The sequence below is a fragment of the Leptodactylus fuscus genome, chromosome 1 (assembly GCF_031893055.1).
Source record: "Leptodactylus fuscus isolate aLepFus1 chromosome 1, aLepFus1.hap2, whole genome shotgun sequence".
Classification (NCBI taxonomy): Eukaryota; Metazoa; Chordata; class Amphibia; order Anura; family Leptodactylidae; genus Leptodactylus; species Leptodactylus fuscus.
Window position 1 is genome coordinate 236,890,361 of NC_134265.1, and position 23,203 is coordinate 236,913,563.

The window sequence follows — 23,203 nt, forward strand, 5'->3', positions numbered from 1 at the left end:
CACTCTTTCCATAATCGTTGGACTATTAGGCTGTCTACCAAATGCTATTTTATGCAGGTAATTGAAGTATATATTAACATGTATTTTATTCTACAGGAGACTGTGGAGGACAAGTATGCAGAGGCAGATGCTGACTCTGCAGTTGAAGGCGATGTGGCAGATGCCCCTCAACCTACAGATAGCACCCCACAGCTGCTGAATACGGCACTATCTGGCATGTCATCCAGGTACAAATGTCTATACAATCTGTCTAATGAAAAAATAAGAATAAAAAGCTTTTATTGAAAGCAGATGATTGTAAAATAAATATGCAATGTGATGAGTAATGACCACTTCTAGATAGAAAATAATCTCACAGTGCAGGTTTATCAGCTGTTTCATAAACTTCTACTGTAGTTGGGCTGGAATGGCGACATAGCAATATTGTTCAGGTCTGGACAAGTTAGGAGCTCTGGGCTTCTTCCACAGATTACTAATCGAAGATGCTACTTACATTGTGTGGATCACCGCAGAGACTTGTACCACTGTCTCTTACTATTGCTCGAAGAAGGGTGGTTGTTTTCTACACAGGCCACCCACACTTATTTTATGTGACATACCACCCACCAATACTTCTCGGTGCCACTTCTCGAGCCTTTTCCTTCCTGACTGGAAGATTTTTATTTCTTTTTCTTTATTTTCACTCGAGAAATAGCTCCTTTCTTCCAGTCAGAGACAGAATAATTTACAAAGGTCATAATGGAATCTCCAATGCATATGTTGCCGGTTTGCATTAAGGAAAGGGGCACTAAAGAGCATTATACTGTATGGGGTGAACTAATGCAGAATTATACTGTGTGTGGGGCACTAAGTAGCATTATACTGTGTAGGGGGTACTAATGAAGCATTATACTGTATAGGGGGTACTAATGAAGCATTATACTGTGTAGGGGTTGCTAATGAAGCATTATACTATGTAGGGGGCATAAATGAAAGCATTATACCATGTAGGGGGAAGTAATGAAGCATTATACTATGTAGGGGGCAGTAATGAAGCATTATACTATGTAGGGGGTACTCATGAAGCATTATACTATTTAAGGGGCAGTAATGAGGCATTATACCATGTAGGGGTAGCATACCTGATGGAATTATAGAATTAGGTGAATCGCATGTGGGGATGGCAGAAGAGCTGTGCCCCAAGCACTGCAAGTTACAGCACAGATAAAAAAAAAAATGTGCTGTGTAACTTGTAGTGCTTGGGGGACAGCTCCTCTGCTAGACCTCATATGTGCTTCACCTAATAGCATTAGGGGTAGCATATGTGGGGGAAGAGGGCAGCCATTAGGGATTGATTGCCTCCCCGATGTGTGCTACCTCTGGTCCCAGCATGAATGATACTACCATTTGTAACCCCACATTAGAGAAATGGCTGTGTGTCCCAGCTCCTGAAGGTCTCCAGCGCCACCCCAGTCCTATCTTTTCCTCCCCCACAACGATTGCTGCCCCTCCCCCACCTTTCACCACTCACATGTCCCAGCTCCTGAATGAGGTGGGAGAAGGGCGGCTCTTGTAGCAAGGAAGGAGAAGATAGGTAGTGCTGGAGACATTCCGGAGCCGGAACGCACCCGTGGCAAGAGGTGGGGAGGGGCAGCAAACATTTCTCTAAGGGGGTCACAATGACAGGATCATTCATTCTAGGACCAGGAAAGGGAGGGAAGGATTGGATAGGAGGGAATTTGGGTTTACCTTATGGAGAGTTCGGCTGGCTTCTCTTTCCTACAAGACCCTGCTGTGCGGTTTCAGCATGAACATAAAGGACAGAGTTGTGTCTAATGGGGGTGGGGGTCCCTCTTGAACTGACAAAGCTGTAACGGAATGCTTGCGGCTACAAATCGCTTGTATCCGTTTACATAAAAAAACTCTAGAGACAGAAAATAACGGACAGGAGCATACAGAGACCATAACAGATTTGTGGGTTTTTTTTATTTTTTTTATTGGAGGCAATGGGTCCATTGAGTGATACGTTTTTATAGCTGTTTACCTTATAAAAACATATCAGTCAGGTGGACCTGTATAACATTATGTGAAAGTATAGTTTTTGTTGTTTTTTAAATTCTTTATTTATGCAATTTTCACAAATATGACGTATAACAATACTATAGAAAAAGCATTTGCCCTTGAGGGACAGGCATCAGGAGCAAACAATCCCCATAACCAGTCTAAGGGGCCGTGCACACGTGCGCGCATTTTAGCATAATACACGTGTATAGAATACACATGTAAAAATAGCAGTCCCATTGACTTCAATGGAATTTTTTACACGTGTAAAAAACGCGTCAAAAAACGCTTCGCTGGTGGAAACCTTTTCCATCATGTGAACTCTCCGCGTGGCTAGCTACATCGGGATGCCGATGTACTGCAGCGGCATCCCGCTCCTGATTAGACCCGAATGAATGGAAGCGGCCAGCCGCTTAGCCCCCTGCCAGCTGCGTCCGTTCATTCCTATGGGTGGGTGCTATTCGAAACGGGAGTTTTGAATAGTGTTCGCTCATCTCTAGTCATGTTGCTTCTTTCCCACTAGCTGAAAAAAAATCGCTAGCGGGAAAAAGAGAGCGGCTCCCATTGAAATGAACGGGAGGCTTTTTTTTACAGGCGGATTCTGCGTCAAATTCCGGCTGCAAAAAACTACATATAGGAAAAGGAAAATAAAGAAGGGGGGGACCAGGGACAAGTTCAGGCCCAGACCATTTTTGTTTTATTTTAATAACTTTAAAAACATGTAAATCTTTGGGGGAAAAAATTTCTATACATGGCCGGAAACTATTCCATTCAACTATCAATTTTTTTTTTTATCCCTTTTATATATTTTTGTATGTGTTGTAGGGTATGGTGGTGATTTGAATTTTTATATATTTTTTTTTGTGCTTTTAATTATTTATTTTTTAAATTTTAAAATACATTTACTACTTCTTTGGGGTCTTGAACAAGCAATCATTCGATTCCTTATGCCCTAGACTTCAATACTACAGTATTTTAATCTGTGGGAAAATTGCTATATTACTATTTGGCCCTGACAGAGTAACTTAAGAGTTCCAGGCATGGAAGCCTTTATTCTCTAATGGCTCCCACAATCTTGTGGTAGGAGAGCCATTCAGTGCCGAGAACGAAATGTTAGATAAAAAAAAAATCCCATCTTATGCCATTGCCACATTAGACCACAGCATTTGAATGGTTAAAGGAGTTTTCACCTCCGCCAGTCAGTATAATGATGTAGAAATTACGGTAGTTGTTTCCTGTTTAATCTTTCTTTGTATGATAGTACTAGAATAATAAGTACGGTAAATATTACATTTGAATAGTAAGCTGTTTGCTCTGGTTATAGCTAAAAAAATACCACACCCTGCAAGCAAGTATGGCTGTTATTGGACATGTTGAACTCATTAGGATGTTGGTTTAAGTCTGTCGCACTAAACACTGTTCTAGTGGTGCCATACCATAGTGTAATATTAAATGCGTTGTACTTTTAGAAGGCACCTATCTTCTATCAAAATGATAGGGTATAAGAGTCACATTAATTGGAGTTCAGTTGCTGGGTCCCCCAGTTATCTCAGGAGCCCAAAGGACCCAAAGTCCCCCTGCATTCTCCTTGTGAATTAAGTACCAGTGGGCTTGCATGCCCGGCACTTCATTCACTTCTATTTCAGTCTCAGCAGCCCCATAGCAGAAAAGCACAACCCTTTTTAAATATCCACAATACTGTGCCAAACAAATATCAAAATGCAGCATAAAATACCCGTAGCAATGACACTTACTACAATGGTGTACATAGTACTCTTCTGAGTTCCAGCCATACAGCAGGTGCCAGCCACATTGCTCCTGTAAATGTAAGCTATAAAGCCCTAATAATTGTGCCAACGTAATTACCGCATTGCAGCGGCCAATAATCACCAGCCATCTTGAAGTCCACCTGCCACGTCATTGCCCTCTTTTAACTCTTCAGTTTTTGTATGCCCTTAGTAGTCACATACTGCTTCTTATGAGTTTAATATATACCCGACTAATGTTATTAGGAACCTCCCAGTAGGCCCGCACTGGCGACCCGAGTAAATCATGTTTTACGCATCTTGATATATACTGCAGAAGATGCTCGCACTATTTGCTCTGCTGAATTTTATTTTATTTTTATCTAATGCCTCAATTAAAATTTTTAATTTGATCACATTAAAGTATATGTTAATTTTATATATTTTCATATTTCAGATGGAAAAACTGGTGGATACGAGGTATTTTCAGCTTAACAATGATTACGTCATTTTTTATCCTCATCTACTTGGGGCCTGTTATGCTGATACTTTTGGTAAGTTTTTCATATTGTTTACTGGTCCACGATTGGACTTTTTTTTTTTAAATAAAAAAAAACAAAAAAACAAACAGTGCCACACTTGCCCATGGACTGTATATCGTATTACAGTTTAAGCTCATTCACTTGAATAGAGCTGAACTGTCTACTGTCCTTTAAATGAACCCGAAACCAGAATGTTTCTGATAAACGACTTTTCCCACTCCCTGTTTGTTTTGATAGTTTATTTGCCAAGTTTTGAGGATATGCTAAAATGTGACAGAAGACACTTCCTTTACTGATTTCCACTGACCTTATCTTATTGCAATGAAATTGCTGTTTTGTTCTGAGGAACCCCAGATTATGAAACTCTAGCATTTGTAATATAGTTTAACTAGAGATGAGTGAATCGAAGCTGGCAAAGTGGAATTCGAAGCAAATCGAATATATCCTGAAATTCGGATCGAATCTGGATTTCCTCACGCTTCATGGAAACTAATCGCATTTTTTCATAAAATGGCTGCTGCACTTTAAAACATGGAGCAAGGAACCCTGGAAACGTGGGATCATGCACAATGCCATGCGTGCAGCTAGCCCTGTGATGTCACAGCCCTTCATGACCATCTATGGCATTGGGAGTGGTTATTAGCTGTAACACCATGCTCCATAATCCCCGGTTGGAGCATATGGCTCCTTCGGCATCCAAGGGGTTCCACCATGCTACATGTCCCCCTCTACACCCCCAGCGGCGACATTGGAAGTTGTCGATATGTATTTTCTGCAGCCTGGGGTCTGGCCAGTGAATCAGGTTGCTAGTAGCCCCCAGTACCTGGTTGTTCCTGCTCAGAAGTGAGGAAGTCAGCCTATTCGTCTGCATAGGTTGATTTCCTCTATAGACTGCAAAAGACACCCTCCGGAGCGCTAATGCGCATGCTCCAGCGCCATTTTCCTATAGAGAACATTGCGAACTGACGCTGGAGCGTGTGGAGTAGCACTCAGGAGGGAGCACTACTGCGCACGTTCAAAATTTCAACAGAAACCGCGGGGAAGGACAATGCTGGAATCGAATATTCGAAGCGTTTAACCCCTTGGTGTTCGGCCGATTACACACACTCCTATGCCGGCGAGATATTCCACGAATACTATTCGCTCAACACTAGTTACAACCCATAGTTTGGGAACCACAGACACTAGTATTTTCTTTCTTGGGGAAGTCTTTGCTAAAATAAATATGTGAGGAGTGATGAGGTTTTACCGTGCAATATTGAGTAGTAGTTTACCATAACATACTATAATATGCGGTGAACATAATGAGATATATATATATATATATATATATATATATATATATTAAAAAAATATATACTGGGCCAATTTGTGGTCCAGGACCAGACACATTTTAGGTTTATTTTGTATGTGCAGTTTAGAGGACCTAAAATGTGTCCAGGACCAGACACATTCTAGGTTTATTTTGTATGTGCAGTTTAGAGGGCTGTGACATTTTTCTCAGACGTCTCATTCAACTAATTTTTGCGTCTTTTTTCGGGGACACATAGGGCTTTATTTTTATGTTGTTTTTATTTTCGAATGTGTTTTAATTTTTTTTATATCCGGAAAAATATACACATAATAGGAGGGAAATTGTGTCTGGTTTTCACTTTTCTTTTTTTTTTTATTTAATAACACAAAGTATAACTGAAAAACTTTATAAAATAGTTTTTCCTCTCCATTACAGTGTTAAATACAAGATATTTAACAGTGGCCCATGTCTGCTAGAGAATATTGTAAATATATAATATTTAACATACGGTAACTTTTATTTTATATGGTGTCGTCGGGGGTGGGGCTATAACCTTTAATTACGGCGCTGTAGTGAAATGTCAAACACCATATCATATGCAGGGGTACAACAGTACAAAACCAGACTCCAGTACCGCATATTACATACAATACAGGAATAAAACTTTTGTAACCCCCTATGTTATGTTTTCTTATAGCACTGTGACAAGATAACTACACAAGGACATTGTGAGCGGTGGCTCAATAGTTCTACCTTTAATATAAGGAGAAATGCTGAACTTGGACCTTCATTCTATCAAAGGTTGTATAAGGCTACTCGGTCCTTTTATTACACCTGGAGTCTCAAGCATTATCACCCAGCAGGCAAAGTCCTCATGTGTTCCTGTCTTGTCATCTGTGTTATAGGGCTGATCTTCAGATTTCACTTGATAAATGTATGAAATTACTGTCCACGTGTTTTTTTTTTTTTCTTGTTTCCACATAACAGCTTGCATTACCTAAAGGAGTGTTCACACTTGCATATCTAGATGTGGTATTGTACTTATTACTGTAGATATATTATTGTATGTGCGAAGGGCTGCTGATAGGAACAGTTATGTGAAAATGCACTCAATTTCACAGTTTCTCGCACATCAGACATAAGAGAGTGAAGCTGGAAGAACACTTTTTACATTGCTGATGCCATGATCTCTGGAGATCCAACAGCTGGGGGTGGCCAATGTAAGCACTGTTACGATGGGATTTAGTTAGCTTGGGAATAGCAGAGAAACACAACTTCCACCTTTATTTTAGATTAAGCACAGATTCAGTCAACAGTGCTACAACTCTGTTCACACCATGTTTCCATCTACCAGTGCCTCTGAAGCTATGAAGCTGCCTCGCTGGTGAAGTACCCATCAATTTTTACTGAAGTATTCACAGAAGGGAGAATAAACTGTCTCTGCCTGCAAAGGCTTTGCTCACTCTCAGTCCCATCCTTTGTTTGGCTGACATTTCCTCATATATCTTTCAGGTATCTGCAATCCAGGTGAAATGCTTCCATGAAATAATATCCATTGGCCACAGATTCTACAAGTCCTATGAGCTTCCATGGTTCAGAACTCTTAGCTGGTAGGTCACAATCTATCAGATGAAATGGTCACATAGGGGTATCTATAACATATATACTAGCTATAGTGCATACGGTAAGTAGCTAGAAACTCCTTTGGGGTATGTTCACACGGCGCAGTGTGAACTCTCCGCGTGGCTAGCCGTGACGGGATGCCGATGTAGTGCACCAGCATCCCGTTCCTGATTAGGCCCGAATGAATGGGCTTTATCGGTAGAGATGAGCGAACACTGTTCGGATCCGCTGATCCGAACAGTACGCACCCATAGAAATGAATGGAAGCACCTGTGACGCCGGCCGCCGGCAAAGTCAGCGTCACAGGTGCTTCCATTCATTTCTATGGGTGCGTGCTGTTTGGATCGGCTGATCTGAACAGTGTTCGCTCATCTCTATTTATCGGGAGTCAGTCTCGGAAGATAGGACATGTCGCTTCTTTTTCCCACTAGCTGAAAAAAAAAACGCTAGCTGGAAAAAGAAGCGAGCGGCTCTCATTGAAATGAATGGGAGCCTTTTTTGCAGGTGGATTTTGAGGCGAATTCCGCATCAAAATCCGCCTGCAAAAAACTCAGTGCGAACTAGCCAAAATGTTTTGTTTTTTCTTTGGTTATTATTTTTATGTGATGTTGCATTTCTTCAATATAAACAGTGACAATTCTGTCTCTGCATTAACACAACAGTCATACCAGCACTTAGTTTCATTTGAGGATTCCGTCCCCGAATCCGCTTGAAAAATGCAGAGAGAAAAGTCCTGCAAGCACCCCCGTGTGGGTAACCACATTTTAAGCGGATCGGTTTTCCGTTTTCTGGGTCCCCAACAGATCCAGAAGAACAGAAACACAAGTGCAGGTGTGGACCTAGAGTAAGTGTCACAAACAGAAAAACAGTATAGTACATAAGGTATGTCTACACGGCACAAAGTACATATCAGAAAAATTGTGCATTTCTGCTATGGTTTGAAGTTCTGTGGATTTCTAGGTTGTTTTGGTACATTAAATATGGCTAATCATTGTGTAAGTATCCTGTTACTATATCTATAAGTCTCTCATAGCAATGGGATCTCTTTTATATTAGTGATTAGTCTTCGAGCACCTCTTTAATATATGACATAGAACTACGATTCTGGGCTATTTTATAAAATGTAACTTATGAATTCCTATCCAAAAATAAAAACTATATCTGTTACATGTCATCACCATTTCCATATAATAGAAGACCAGTCAAAAACTGTTACATGAGAAGTGATTTCCCTATTCCAGGGCAATGAGACTAAATATCTATGTCTATTGAACATGTTCTGTTGTGCGCTCTTTATTCACGAGCCAAGCAGGGTCTTAGACTTAGCTTTGTATTGGAAGTCTGTATTTCCGCTTTGAAGAGTTGGCATGCTCCTTCACGTTCTCTTCTTTCACTTAAGATTAAATTAGGCCAGAACACAGTGTGACTTAGACAGAATGTTAACACTCTGCATGAAAATCCTGTTCTTGGTCTGCTGCTGGGGTGTAGCTAGCAATCCTTCTGTTTGGCACAGGTTGTCCCTGAAACAAAGGTCCATGAAAGATTTATGCTATATGCAAAATAATGAGTACATTAGAATAATAACTAGATTAGGAGACCTTTTCCACATCACTCTTTGGAGAGAAGGTTATTCTTACTCTGCATCAAAGTGAGAAAAAGGGAAGACTAGAAAGTGGCTATAAAAGGACATTTAGTGTGTCATATTGCCATACTACAGCATCTTACCAAATACATAATTGCATACTGCCTCCTGGGGCAAAAGCTCTGTTGTGACTGAACTGCACCTTGTCATTTGCTTTCCATATTTCAGTAAGGCCATGTTTTTTGCCCAAGAACAAAAAAAAGAAAAGAAACATACCGTATATACTTGAGTATAAGCCGACCTGAATACAAGCCGGGGCCCCTAATTTTACTCCAAAAAAACTAGGAAAACTTATTGACTCGAGTATAATCCTAGGGGGTAAATGCAGCAGCTACTGGAAAATTTCAAAAATTAAAATGGTCGGAGTTTTTGAGTGTAGTAGTTGCTGGGTGCTGGGGAAGGGGAGGGGGTGTTTTGGTTGTCTGTCTGCCCCTTCCCTGAGCTTGAGGACTGAGTTTTTTTCTCCCCCACTTGGAATTCAGCCTGGCTGTATATAGGGTATCTGCAGTGCTAACCCCTTCAGGAGCACTGCAGACCCTATATTCAGTAGACCGGGCACTTTCATGTGTATGTGTTTCACAGTAATTTTCTACTTTTATATGTATTCTAGGGTAAGGAGAGATTTCGAACTTTAATGTATTTTATTTTTTTATTATGTTTTTTTAAAGCTTCTTATATTTCACAATTTTATGGGAGATTGTATACATTACTATTGCGGCTAGTCATAGACACCCCCCCCCCCAAAAAAAAAAAAAAAAAAAGAAGAAAAAAAAGAAAAGGTAAATACATAATTTTTTTTTTTTTTTTTTTTGCTTAACTTGAGTATAACCCGAGGGGGGCTTTCTCAGCACAAAAACTGTGCTGAAAAACTCAGCTTATACTCGAGTATATACGGTACTTTCAATTTGTATCTATCGTAATTCACTTCAATGGTAAAGGGGTTATTGTGATACTGATGGCATATCCATACCATTGGCATGTTTTTCTTTTAAGGTATAACTAAGACAACCCCTTTAAGGATCATCTTGATATATTTTGTCTCTTCACCACTGTGGGTTACAAATTAAAATTATTACCAATAAGCATTTGAACACCTGTGGTAGAATAAAACAACATTTCTTCATATTCAGTAGTTGGTAGAACCCAGCAAATGTTTCCTTACACATGGTATTGAGTGACACAATACTCCCGGATGCCTGGTGAAACTCCCGGTGTATGTGATTTCTCATCAGTTGGGTGCGGTTTCTCTGGCCAGCACCCGTCGGTCTCTATCTATCAGTTCGGGGGTCTGCCAACTCGAGGCACATTCCGATAATCACCGTTCACCTTCCACTTCGTAATCACATAGGCCACTGTCGATTTTGGGTAATTCATTTCGCTTGCTATGTCCCTTAAGGATCGACCGTTTCTACGGTACCCCACAATTACCCCTTTCTCGAAACAACTCTGCACTTCGTGGCATATTGCATGCGACTAATGCCAATGCACTAATCCAATGCTGTTTCCTATTTAACGGCGTAAGGCATGACGTACATCACGACCGCAGATATCTTCATTTACATGGGTGTTCTATTACTTATTGGTAGACAGTGTATACTATATACACTTACCATGATATGGTGATATTGTATGTATATGCATATTGCTGACCTGATATATTAATATATCATTAATATGTCAACTGATTATTTGTGCTAATAGACTAAGTGCCAAAGAACTGTAGCAAAACGGTCTTGTATTTCCAGGTACTATATTTATAGCATATACAGATCCCTGCTTCTAATATTAAAAGGGCTCTTAAAGAGGCTTTTAAAAGGCTATTCGGGTGCTGCTATTAGTGTGTAAAAAGGCCCCTCTTAATATGTATATTAGTTGGATCGTGCACAGCGGGCGTGTTGTGCATCCCTCAGCGTCATAGCTTCTGCGCGCCCACCGCTGTCGCCAAGCCCCCCTTCTCCTGCTTATTCATGTCAGTTTCTATTAAAAGGTATTGAAAGTGCGCAGTAGTGCCCCCTGCAACGCGCTACTGCGCATGCTCCAACTTGCAATGCTCTATGGGAAAATTTCGCTGTGAACACGCCGGAGGGAGCGGTACTGCACACACGCGTGCTTTTAATATAAACTGACGTGAATAAGCAGGAGAAGGGGAGGCTTGGAGGCAGCAGTGGGCGTGCAGAAGCTATGACGCTAAAGGTTGCAAGAAACGCCCACCGTGCACGATCCAGCTAATTTACATATTGATTACCAAGGTAATTAAAAAAACGGTGAGGAGGTCTTTTTACACACTAATAGCAGCACCTGAATAGCCTTTTTAATGGCTATTCAGGAATATCTTTAGCTCATAACTCGTAAATCTGCTGATAGAGCCCTTTAACTATAGAGTATAGGACCAATTCCAAATCGTAAAGCTAGGGCGGAGAAGGATGAACTGCATTCGCCCAGGTTGAGGGAACAAAGTAACTTTTATTCAAAACTAACAAGGGGATGTGTCCATCCTTTTTCAAGTGCTGATACGCAATCAGAACCTTTCACACAATATCTGTTTTAGAACAGTCATGTGATATTAGTACAGGCCATAATAACATTCCACGGTCACTATATAACAGATCCTGCGCAATTTAAATAGCGAACATTAATTGTTCCAAATTATACCAAATGCAAACTATTACCTTTCTGTACAAAATTGTTTGTATCATTTAAAGCTCTGGAACGTGCTCTGTAGCTCATGAACGTGTGTGGGTCCGTAACTGTCCACAATTGTGGATCCGCACGATATTAAGGTTAAATTTCCATGTTGGTACTTTGTGATAAATTAATGGGTCTTGGGTTGCAGATTATGCACTCTGTTTCTAAAAGGTTCACCATCACTGCCATATAGTATGTGATCTAGATTTGGGGTATATGCAGATCATATTTGGGAGTTACAGAACATTAAAAAAAAAAGGAGCGTAACAATGGAAGGGTTATTATAAATAAATAGGCTGTTCAAGAAATAAAAAAATAAAGTAAGCAAATTAAAAAAAAACCCAAAAACAAAACATTTTTACCTGGAGATGGGGATCACATGACTGCCCCACCTCGGCATCTGGAAAGGGTGGCCTGCGCATTCGCAAACTACTAGTTTAAGCTTTTCGTATACTGTATACCTCTTGACACCTTTGGGGTGATTGTGGATCCTGCTGCTCCTCTGTACCTGGGAATGATTTTGCAAAGAAGAACAAACAAAAGTCTCAGTCTCTAGATGCACAAAGCCTGTAATTGCAGAGAGAGGTGACTCTACCAAGTATTGATCTAGGGGGCTGAGTACTTTTACACGTCACACTTTTCAGATTTTTATTTGAAAATCACGTATTGTTCTCATTCCACTTTACAATTATCTACTACTTTGTGTTACTCTATCACTTAAAATCTCAATAAAATAAATTTAAGTTTGTGGTTTTCAGGTGACAAAATGTGAAAAAGTACAAGGGGTATGAATACTTTTGCAATTCACTGTAGGATGTTGTAAAATATAGATGAAGACATGGAAGATTCAAAAAACATCAACAAAAATTCTTAAAATATGTTTACCATAAAATTTGATATAAACAAGAGAACATTTTCTGATTACACATTCTATTTAAGGCCCGGTTCACATCTACGTTCGGTATTCCGTTCGGGGTGTGGTGTTTGCACTACTTTTCTCGCCACATGATTTGTGCATAAAACACACGGACCCAATTATAGTTTACTAGCATCTGCCCGTGACTTCGTCCGCGTGTTGTTGTTGGCCTGTACCTCTAGTGAGGATAAGTCAGCCTTTGAGTATAAGAACACGTTTAGGTTTTGCTGATGCAGTCATTGAAGCCTATACTAGGTGTAGATTTTTCAGTTATAGGTTTTTATCCTTTAAGATCCACACCTGCGTTTGGCTTCAGAAACTACATAAATAAAATCTCAAAGTATGTCCTTACCCTCAGTTTTTTGTAATTATGTGTCTTACATAGTAGATGATGTTGGCTGAAGACATAGGTCCATCAAATCCATCCCTGCAGTACTGACCTTTTTACTGTGTTAAGCCTCTCATAGACATTGGAGAAACATCATCTGAGCCCACTGAGTTTGGCAGAACAGGCCATATATGTAATGTGTACGTGGCTCTCTCCCAGTCTTTTTTTTTTTTTTAATTTTTTTATCCCTGGTGATAAGCGGGTAGCCAAACGATTATTGAACTATTGAAGGTGTATGACAGCAGAATCACTATACTTAACAACTGATATGAAACCTCTGACAACTTCTAAATGTATTTCAGGTACTTCCTTCTGTGTGTCAACTATTTTTTCTATGGAGAGACTCTGGCAGACTACTTTGCCACATTTGTACAAAGGGAAGAATCTCTCCAATTCCTCATCCGCTATCATCGCTTTATATCATTTGCACTTTATGTCATAGGTGAGTTGTCATAGTATTCTATCTTACTACTTCAGTCTTATCTCTTACTTCACTGTGGATAGATGTTCTTCATTGACACCTGGGAGGAAAGCAAACAATTATAAAGTTGTCTTGGCATGGATAGCTTTGTATGCCGATGTCAATTGATATGGAGACTGTCAGCTGTTGCATTAGTGTACATAGTCACTAGCAGCTGATAGTTTAACATACTTCTATGGTATGTTGTCATGTTCTGCAGACAATTGAAATAGCAATGCAAAGTATAATATACATATATACAGTCACATGAAAAACAGAATACACCCTCTTTGTTTTTATGTATCAGGAAATAATAAAAACATTTGGTCCTTTTGACAGACTTAAAATGAGGTAGATACAACCTTAAAGGGGCTCTATCAGCAATATTTTGCTGTATGAGCTCCACATATGCGTGAATAGACTAAAAAGGCTATTCAGGCACCGCTAATCTTATTTTAAACCCCCGTCCCATTTTAAAATAAAACTATAAAAACATATATGTAAATCATACCTTTGCATGCACGGGGGTCACGGTCATGCACGATACGACGTCATCTTCTGTAACGCCTACCTCTTCTTTCTTCTTCGCTAGAAAGTCGACAGTGTGCTGAATTCAGCGCAGTGTCGGCTTTCACGATCTGTGTCCCCGGTGAAGAACTATTGGTGCGGGTACCGTAGCTCTTCACTGTCAGTAAGGAACGCCCTTTTGCACAGCAGCGCCTATAGCGCTGTACTGTGAGAGCGGGGAGGAACGCCCCCCCCCCCCCCCCCCCAGTACTCGACTGTGGACGAGTACTATCAGGAGGAGAGGGAGGCGTCCAATATAAGCAGAAAGGCTTTGTGGGGTATATGGATGCTACTGTTTTGGCTATTTTAGGGAGATGGATCTTGTGAGAACTCATTGGGGAAGACCAGTTGCAAGCTGCCATAAATCTAAGTGTTGGAGATAGTACTGTGACACTGAGATGTCTATGATCATTCTATAAACTAGCTACTCAGGGATAATCGGGGTGTGATTTATTTCTGGTGTCATAGACATCATTGAAAGGCCTAGTCTGGCCTATTTTAAATATTGTTAGGGGCTTTCTGAGGTAGTACGGGGCTCTCATCTATGATGCTAGGTTCACATCTGTGTTGGGGTTTTCATTATTCAGGTCCACTTAGGGACCCGAACAACGGAAACCCAATCTGCTTAATAAGCAGTTACCTGCGGACTCCATATACTATAGTGTCTCTCTTCAGAATCCCTGAACACAAGTGTGAACCTAGCCTTAGACAAAACTGACAGTAGCTACAAAAAGCAACTCTCACTCTGGAGGGTCCAGCACATTAGTGATCAGGTTATTGATTTCTGTGGCAATTGTGATCCTTATTCTCTACAGAGGAGGTGATGAAAAAGATTTGAACAGACTTGGCACTCGTTTTCTACATTTCTTACAACTGACAGTATTCTGACACTTCAGTGGGTAGACTTTTTTTTTTTTTTTTTTTAACCAAGAAAAAGTGATTATCAAAGATGAGCAATCGTTTTAAAGTCTTAACCAAACTCCTGATATATGTGAACTTTTTCTTGTGGTGCTAGGGTGAATGGTAGTCCTGGTCAATTAATCAGATTCATTTATGGTAATTAATTCACAGTAAAGCACAATGATAATTTTCATCATAATCGCTGTTGTCCCTGCTCAATCTGATATATTCCATGCAAGCTACGCCCGATATACCGTACTCCTCTTGCCCTCACACAGCCTGCATGTTATGTACTCTCCTGACCTTCTATTAGACTCCATTTTCGGCCGCTTCCACGCTGTCCGTTTTCATCCTACATAGTTCCGCCCACACAATGGCGTGATCCTTTCCAAGAACCTTCTCAAGGCCAAGAACCTTCTCAAGGACCTGTGATGACATCATCAAGGGTCCTTTAGTGTAGTCTGAACATAAATTTGTTCCTAGCGGTCGTGAAGCCATGTCATTTACTGGGATAAAAAGTAGCTTAGGTTTTATTCAAGGTTACAATCTATCTATGTGCCAAATTTCATCCAAATTTGTTCAGCTGTTTTTGCGTGATTGAGGAACAAACATCCAAACGAACAAACTTTCACATTTATATTATATTATATTATATATACTTAGTAGGATAGGATAGGATAGGATGGAGTCCGTGTGCTTTCTTAGCTAACCGCTTTTCAATGCATTAGGTATTCTGTTCATTGGATCCCCAAGTGGACATCCTCAACTGAATACTGAACGCAGATGTGAACTGGGCCTAAGATAAACAAGATAATGTATTGAACGTGAACAAGGTTTTTTGCACTTTTCACAGAGAACAGTAGCTTTACATACACGTTTACCTCTAGTGAGGATGAGTCAGCCTTTGAGTATAAGAACACATGTTTAGGCTTTGCTACTACTTCAGTCTTATGTCTTACTTCACTGTGGATAGATGTTCTTCATTGACACCTGGGAGGAAAGCAAACAATTATAAAGTTGTCTTGGCATGGATAGCTTTGTATGCCGATGTCAATTGATATGGAGACTGTCAGCTGTTGCATTAGTGTACATAGTCACTAGCAGCTGACAGTTTAACATACTTCTATGGTATGTTGTCATGTTCTGCAGACAATTGAAATAGCAATGCAAAGTATAATATACATATGTACAGTCACATGAAAAACAGAATACACCCTCTTTGTCTATATCCCATGCAAGCGTTCTTATATTTCTGCACGCTATGATCAATAGTTTCTTCACTATAGTCAATACTTGGGTGGTAAGAGGAGGAAGCCTGCATCAGCTATATCTGACCCCCCCCCCCCCACACACACACACACACACACTGTGTCAGATCACTGAGCCTTATATAGTTTCTAAGAAAAATCAAATTAATATCAAGAATCACCATACAATTGATATTATTATTAAAGGGATTCTACCACTAAAACACTTTTTTTTTCTAGTTACCACGTCGGAATAGCCTTTAAAAAGGCTATTCGTCTCTTACCTGTGGAGGTGCTCTCCGCCGCGCCGTTCGTTCAAAATACCGGTTTGTACCGGTATGCTAATGAGTTCTCTCGCAGCGATGGGGGCATTCCCATCGCAGGAGCAGCGATGGGGACGTCCCCATTGCAGCTCGAAAACTCACCGCAGCGCCGCCTCTCTGGTCTTCGGTGTCCTCCCCTTGCTTCTTCAGCGTACTGTCGGACGCCTGCGCAGTATGCTCTGTTCGACGAAAATTGCCGAACGTACTGCGTATGCGCGAAATTGCGATCCCAGCCATAGTGTGGGCACCGAACTTTCGCGCATGCGCAGTGCGTTCGGCAATCTTCGCCAAACAGAGAGCATACTGCGCAGGCGTCCGACAAGACGCTGAAGATGGAAGGGGAGGACACTGAAGACCGGAGAGGCGGCGCTGCGGTGAGTTTTCGAGCTGCAATGGGGGACGCCCCCATCGCTGCGAGAGACCTCATTAGCATACCGGTACAAACCGGTATTTTGAACGAACGGCGCGGCGGAGAGCACTTCTACAGGTAAGAGACGAATAGCCTTTTTAAAGGCTATTCCGACGTGGTAACTAGAAAAAAAAGGGTTTTAGTGGTAGAATCCCTTTAAATTAGTTATCTTTAAAAGTTATTATTTCTAGGCAAGATCACCCATCCCTAGAAAGATAATCACTTTATCTGTGTGGTGTGGCCTATTTACTGTGAGCAGCACACTTATTAAAGGGACCAAAATCACATCTTACCCTCTTGTATGTTGTAGGGGCTATTAGTGCCATTGTGAAAATACCTTTTTGTGTCAAAGTGCAAACTTGCTGCCTAGAAAATCAGCTCGTAATCCATTTGCAAATTTGCTGTCTAGTGTGCAAAGGGCATAGTCGCATCTGCCAGGATCAGGATCTGTCAATCTCTATATTAGGGAGCAGTGCTAGTCCGTGATCTTTGGGAGAAGTGACTAGACCCCCAGTGCACTGTGCATGAATTACTAGATGGACTGATAGACTCACCTTAAGTACCTCTCCCTGGATACACAAACCTATCAAGCTATTTCATTGTTTTGTTTTTTTTTTTCTTTTTTGTTTCACAGGTTTCTGCCTGTTTGTGTTGAGCCTAGTAAAGAAGCACTACCGACTCCAGTTTTACATGGTTTGTATTTTTCTTGCTAAGTCTTATTGACCTGTAATGTGTGTGTACAGGACTGCGTTTAGTTAAAGGGGTTGTCCCATAATAAGGATCCTATCTATAAGGCTAGTTTATGTGGATTTAAGATTTTTTCTAAATACATTACTCTATCAAAACTGCTTTGTTTGGCCGCTATCTTAATTTATTCATTTCATTGTTTACAGGCCTTTCTATGACCACAGGCCCTGAACCAGGGGCTTATCTGCTCAGTCCCTCAGTGACTAGCTGCCTGCTCTTAGGGGGGGAGGGAGAGGCTGCGTGCTGGAAGCAGCTCTGAGCTTTGTATGTCGCAGCGGAGCTCCTCAGATAGGGGAGGGGGAAGGCGAGAGCTCCGAGATTTTTGAACTTTTTATCTCCTGCTCTTCCACTTATCAGTCGGTTTAATTGAATTTGGCTGGTAAGGGCTGAGATAAGGAGTCCATTACCTCTGTATGTATTACAAACTGACTCAAATCCCACTCTGCTACATCAGCTTCACACTGTGGTAATGCATTTACAACCAATCCCTCATTACTGACTGCAAACATAGCAGATAGCAGAGCAAGTAAAACCCCACCCACCAATGTGCCGAGAAAACCAGGAAGTAAAGAGAGCACAGAGCCTGCAGGCTTCAGAACAAGGGTTATAGGAATACCCCTTTTAGGGATATCTATAGAGATTGGTGCTACACGTATTACAAATCTCTAACAAAACACACATCCATTCTGAACATGACAATGAATATTTTAGTGCAGCTCAATATCCCACTACCACTCCAGGCATACTTTTTCTGGCTAGTGACCATTATTTTAATGCAGCCATATACTGTAGTGTAAACCACATTGGCAATTTACAGAACAGTTTTTAGTGGGATGTTCTTTTAATGGAGTGATCATTCATGGTTTAGCTGACAGCACTATTCACAGACTAGGAAGGATTTGGGGATTATTGGATGTAAACTTTAAAGAATGCAGATGCCTTCAAAACTTTATATTAATATGTATGGCCACCTAAACCAACAATGTACAGTTTTCGGTTTACTTTCCTCTTCTTAGTCTACCTGTACATTAGCAGATTACAGGTTAAAACAGTATCCATACCTCTGAACCTGACTATTTTAGGGGAGGCTGGCATCTCTCTTAAGTGTGTGGAGCATCCTGACTCTCACAGATGATGTCCCGGAAACAGGAAGATTGGACAAGTGGAATTTTCATGCCCGATCCTCCTCTTCTTAGGGAACCAGGTGTCAGGCTGTTTCTTACTCCCCTCTCCCATTCAGAACACATTCGCTGCCATATTCGTACATATTTGATATGGAGTTTGGAGTTGGAAAACCTAAAAAGTAAAAAAACAATCCAGTGGTTTAACCTAGTGATCACTAAATCCTAACAATTCTTATTCCAATTTCTTCTATTCAGGGCTATTCCAGTGCCTGCAAAGAAAGCTTATTCATAGTATAGTAAAAGTTATCTAACTGTCCTATATACTTGATACATCAATTAATTACTCTGGAAGAACTTTTGTCCTGGTCACGTGATGGTCACAGGCTCATGGCTTGTTATAGGAGCTGTGTGTCAGTCATATGATGAGAACACCTTTTCATAGTTTATTTTTCTACCATCTTTTTGGTCATCTGTCCTGCCTGTGACATCATCCCTGTACTGAGTCTGTTACATTGTCTGGTTATCATTGGTAACATACGTTCCTGGGAACGCTCCTTCCTATAGCTGACTTGTTTTTAGTGTTAATAATTTCTTTATTAGCGAATAAAGAAGGTGACAATATAAAATAATTGTGTCATTGTGTAAATGATACCATTTCATGCAGTATATTCTTGTATGAATTCTTTCATACAGTATATTCTTATAAACTTGTCCTCTCCACTCACGGGAGTAAGGATCTATAAAGTGATTTAAGTGACACCAATGAGATCCCCCCTAATTCATGATATTGGATGGATCAAGGTATCATCATGGCTGAGTAGAAATTCTGTGCTTCAGATCAGCCATCAAAAAACAAGTGCAGCATTAAAGACGCCATATTACGCTAGCACATCTCTGCATGTAAACAGGGACATGTTGCTGATAATCAATACATCTGAATGGGGGAGGACCGCTCATGGTACACTGGGCACAGATCAATACGTATATTGTCAATCAGCTTTCGGCATGTCTAATAGGACCTTTAGTATGTTCTGTCCTGTTTACTGATTGTTGTGTTGTCTTCCCTATCCACAGTTTGGATGGACTCATGTCACTTTGCTGATCACTGTCACACAGTCTCATCTTATCATCCAAAATCTTTTCGAAGGCATTATCTGGTAAGGCTGGCATCTGTGCAAGCTTCATATTGAATATGTTCATTGAGAGATACCTGAACCCCATATAACCAACAGGTTATGGCCCTGGCATGTACTAAAAGTAGATATTCACTCTTTAGATACCTTTCAAAGGTTGACTTGTATTTCTGTCTTGCACTGTATAGAAGAAGAATGGAACTGACCTTACAGTTATGAGATTTTTCAGTGTAGTGCATAGTGAAGGTTCTGGGGATGTTTTTTGTGCCATAGCTATTTGTAGTACCCAGAAACAACAATGCAAGCACAAATTCTGCTTATTGCTAAGAACATGATATTTCTGCAGCATTCTGCAGTTACAGCTGTTCTGCCAATGTAGGGCAAGGGAACACTTGTATAATGTATAGATTTTGAGATTGTGTTTTTTACTTCTGACGACTGGAAGAAATCAAGCAAAAGATTAAAGGGTTGTCCATGACTTTGTTATGTATGGTCTGTACTTAGGATAGGCTGTAAATATCTAATCAGCCGGGGCTAATAGCTGATTGTCCAATTGTGTATTACTGTGTACACTTGGCTCCATGCCCTGCATAGTGGTTGGGTGCCAATACTGCAGATCCGGGCCACTATGTGCAACTTGCTGCCTCCCGCTCTGTGCACTCCAACAATGATTTCACATTTATTACATAACAGATGTTAATTTTGTTGTGACAGTCAAGGTAATGCACAGGTTGATTTATATGCCAAGTGACCAAATGTGTGTGTGTGTGTGTGTGTGTGTGTGTGAGAGAGAGAGAGAGATACATAGAAGCATGTGAGGCCAAAAACTTTGATATTAAATAAAGGGAAAAACATGACATCAATGGTTTTTATGTCATAATTTGTGTTTTGTAACCATGTGTGTCCCAGCATAAGTTGGTGGCATCAAACATCTGGACCATTATTACTGTTTGGTATGCCTGGACTTGGAAAAATATGTGGCATCACTTGCAATGCATGTCATATCTTTAAGAGATGCCCACCCAGAGGTATGGCATAATCTCCACATGGGTCATATCTGTCTTGATTTGGTGTGTGTAACTAACCCACCATGGTCACAGATGAGAGGCTTCAAGAAGGGGGCTTGGTTAGAAGTCCTACAAAGGTGTAATGGACAAAATACATGAATGCTGAAACACATATATAAGCTGATTGTAAATACACACGCGTGGTATTGCTGCAGCGCTGGCCAATCGTTTATTATACACATTTCTATGAAGAAACCTTTAAACCACTGCTGGGACAATGATTAAAAATCTATAAATAATTGAAAATTTCTCCCATGCCCATACTTTTTCTGAAAGTAGTCACATGGTAAAATTACCACACAGCACTTTACATTCATGGACGTCATCATATATTTTTCCGTCAAAGTGTACTATATTGTTAGAAATTCATGTTTGCGGCTAAAATTCTGACCCAAGCACAACCTAACCCTTTTTAAAGTAAAGTTTGTGTATGTCACTTATGTCTGTGTCTACATTTATGTACCTTCACATATTCCACAGACAAAAATAGATCAAAGGTCTCGATGATCCAGATTCTGGTAAAGTTGTCACATATTCTGAGTAAGTGCAGGAGTGAGGAGATGCAACCACTCTACTTCTTAATCTTTTATTAGAAAAAGAACACCTTACAAGAACATTGGCCATCGTATGTTTATCGGGGTGTCTTAACTGTCCCCCACAATTGTAATGAGTTTGCAATTGTATGAACTGCAATATAAGGTAGGTTCGCATCTTGGCCAGAGTCTCCATTGCAGTGTCTGCCTGAAAATCAGTGGAGGAAAATTTCCTGCGTGGAGAACTTTTTCCTCTGTCCATTTCAGCTTTTTCAACAGACATCCAATGGACCACATTATAGTCAAGTGGGGTCCATCAGACTCTATGTGACCGCTAGCAGACCACCTTTCCAACAGAGAGACAACGCTAGTGTTAACCTAGCATAAAATTTATGGCAACCTTTAATATAACAACAAAAGGACATTTTTACTACCTGATTGGTTGAAACTTGGAACTTTATTTTACTGGTGTATTTCCAAAGTAGAGACTAGTGTTGAGCGAATAGTATTCGAAACTATTCATTTAATACCTCGCTCCCATAGGAATGCGTGGAAGTGGCCAAACCCCAAGAAGTTAAAGGGGCTCTATCAGCAATATTATGCTGTATGAGCCGCACATATGTGTGAATAGCCTTTAAAAAGGCTATTCAGGCACCGCTAATCTTATTTTAACCCCTGCTCTCATTTTAAAATAAAACTATAAAAACATATATGTAAATAATACCTGAATATGCACGCTGGGCGGTCGTGCACGATCCGACGTCATCTTCGGTCCCTCCTTCCTCTTCTTTCTTCTTCCAACAACTTCCTCCTGTCCTGCCTCTTCTCTGCCTTCATCTTCTTGTCTTCCGGATATGAAGACGTTTGCGAGCGTACTGCGCATGCTCATGTAGTTCTAAGGATACTTAGAACTACAACAAAAATGGTGGTGGCGTGTGCGCAGCCCGCCGGAAAAACAGAGGATGAAGGCGAAGAAGAGCTAGAACAGGAGGACGTCGCTGGAAGAAGAAAGAAGAGGAAGGAGGGACCGAAGATGATGTCGGATCGTGCACGACCGCCCCCTGTGCTTGCAAAGGTATGATTTACCTATATGTTTTTATAGTTTTATTTTGCTGATAGAGCCCCTTTAAGCGCTGTGAAGATTTGCCAGCCGCTAACACGCATTCCTATGGGAGCGAGGTATTCGATGAATACTATTCGCTCAACACTAGTAGAGACCAAAATATATTTGTGAAGTTGTGTTGAAAGTGAAAGCCCATATGTCTATATGCCCAATTTGCTCCTATTGATAAAGTTTGCATTAGGTACGCTTCTAAATCTCAATCTCGTGTATAACATTACATTGATTTTTGGTATTAAGTTGTAGTTTCTTTCATGTTTTATAGGTTTCTGGTTCCAGTTTCAATTGTCATCTGTAATGATATCATGGCTTACCTTTTTGGGTTCTTCATTGGTAGGACCCCATTAATAAAAGTAAGTGGCAGTCAATAAATTAATACTGTAAATGTCTTGAGTGAGATGTCTATAAGTTTGTCAGGGCGTCGGGGCGCGTTCATGTACATGGAGGTCTACTTATAGGTAAATGTAACCCTGCACGACCTTAATTCTGTTTGTGTATATACTCTATGTAAACCATGTTTAAACTAATGAAGTGCTGTTCAGACGCACAATTATACCATAACATCTGATATATATATATATGTAACCAGAGTCACACCTACAGCCTTTGATGCAGTATTACAACTTAACCTCCATGTATTATATGGTTTGTACTATCCCCTGTACATTTATTATTGTGTATTTTTAATGTGTTAAATT

General features: G+C 40.5%; 1 protein-coding gene across 2 annotated transcripts in view; it reads left to right on the top strand.

Annotated features, from left to right (window-relative positions):
• Window positions 1-23,203, top strand: part of CDS1 (CDP-diacylglycerol synthase 1) — a 62,698-nt gene that overhangs the window by 29,219 nt on the left and 10,276 nt on the right. For both annotated transcript variants that reach the window (XM_075284741.1, XM_075284749.1), the window contains exons 2-8: window positions 97-227; window positions 4,243-4,339; window positions 7,134-7,231; window positions 13,178-13,317; window positions 17,416-17,474; window positions 19,727-19,809; window positions 22,771-22,858. In XM_075284741.1, coding sequence (XP_075140842.1) covers window positions 97-227; window positions 4,243-4,339; window positions 7,134-7,231; window positions 13,178-13,317; window positions 17,416-17,474; window positions 19,727-19,809; window positions 22,771-22,858 — 696 coding nt within the window. The remainder of the gene's footprint in view (window positions 1-96; window positions 228-4,242; window positions 4,340-7,133; window positions 7,232-13,177; window positions 13,318-17,415; window positions 17,475-19,726; window positions 19,810-22,770; window positions 22,859-23,203) is intronic.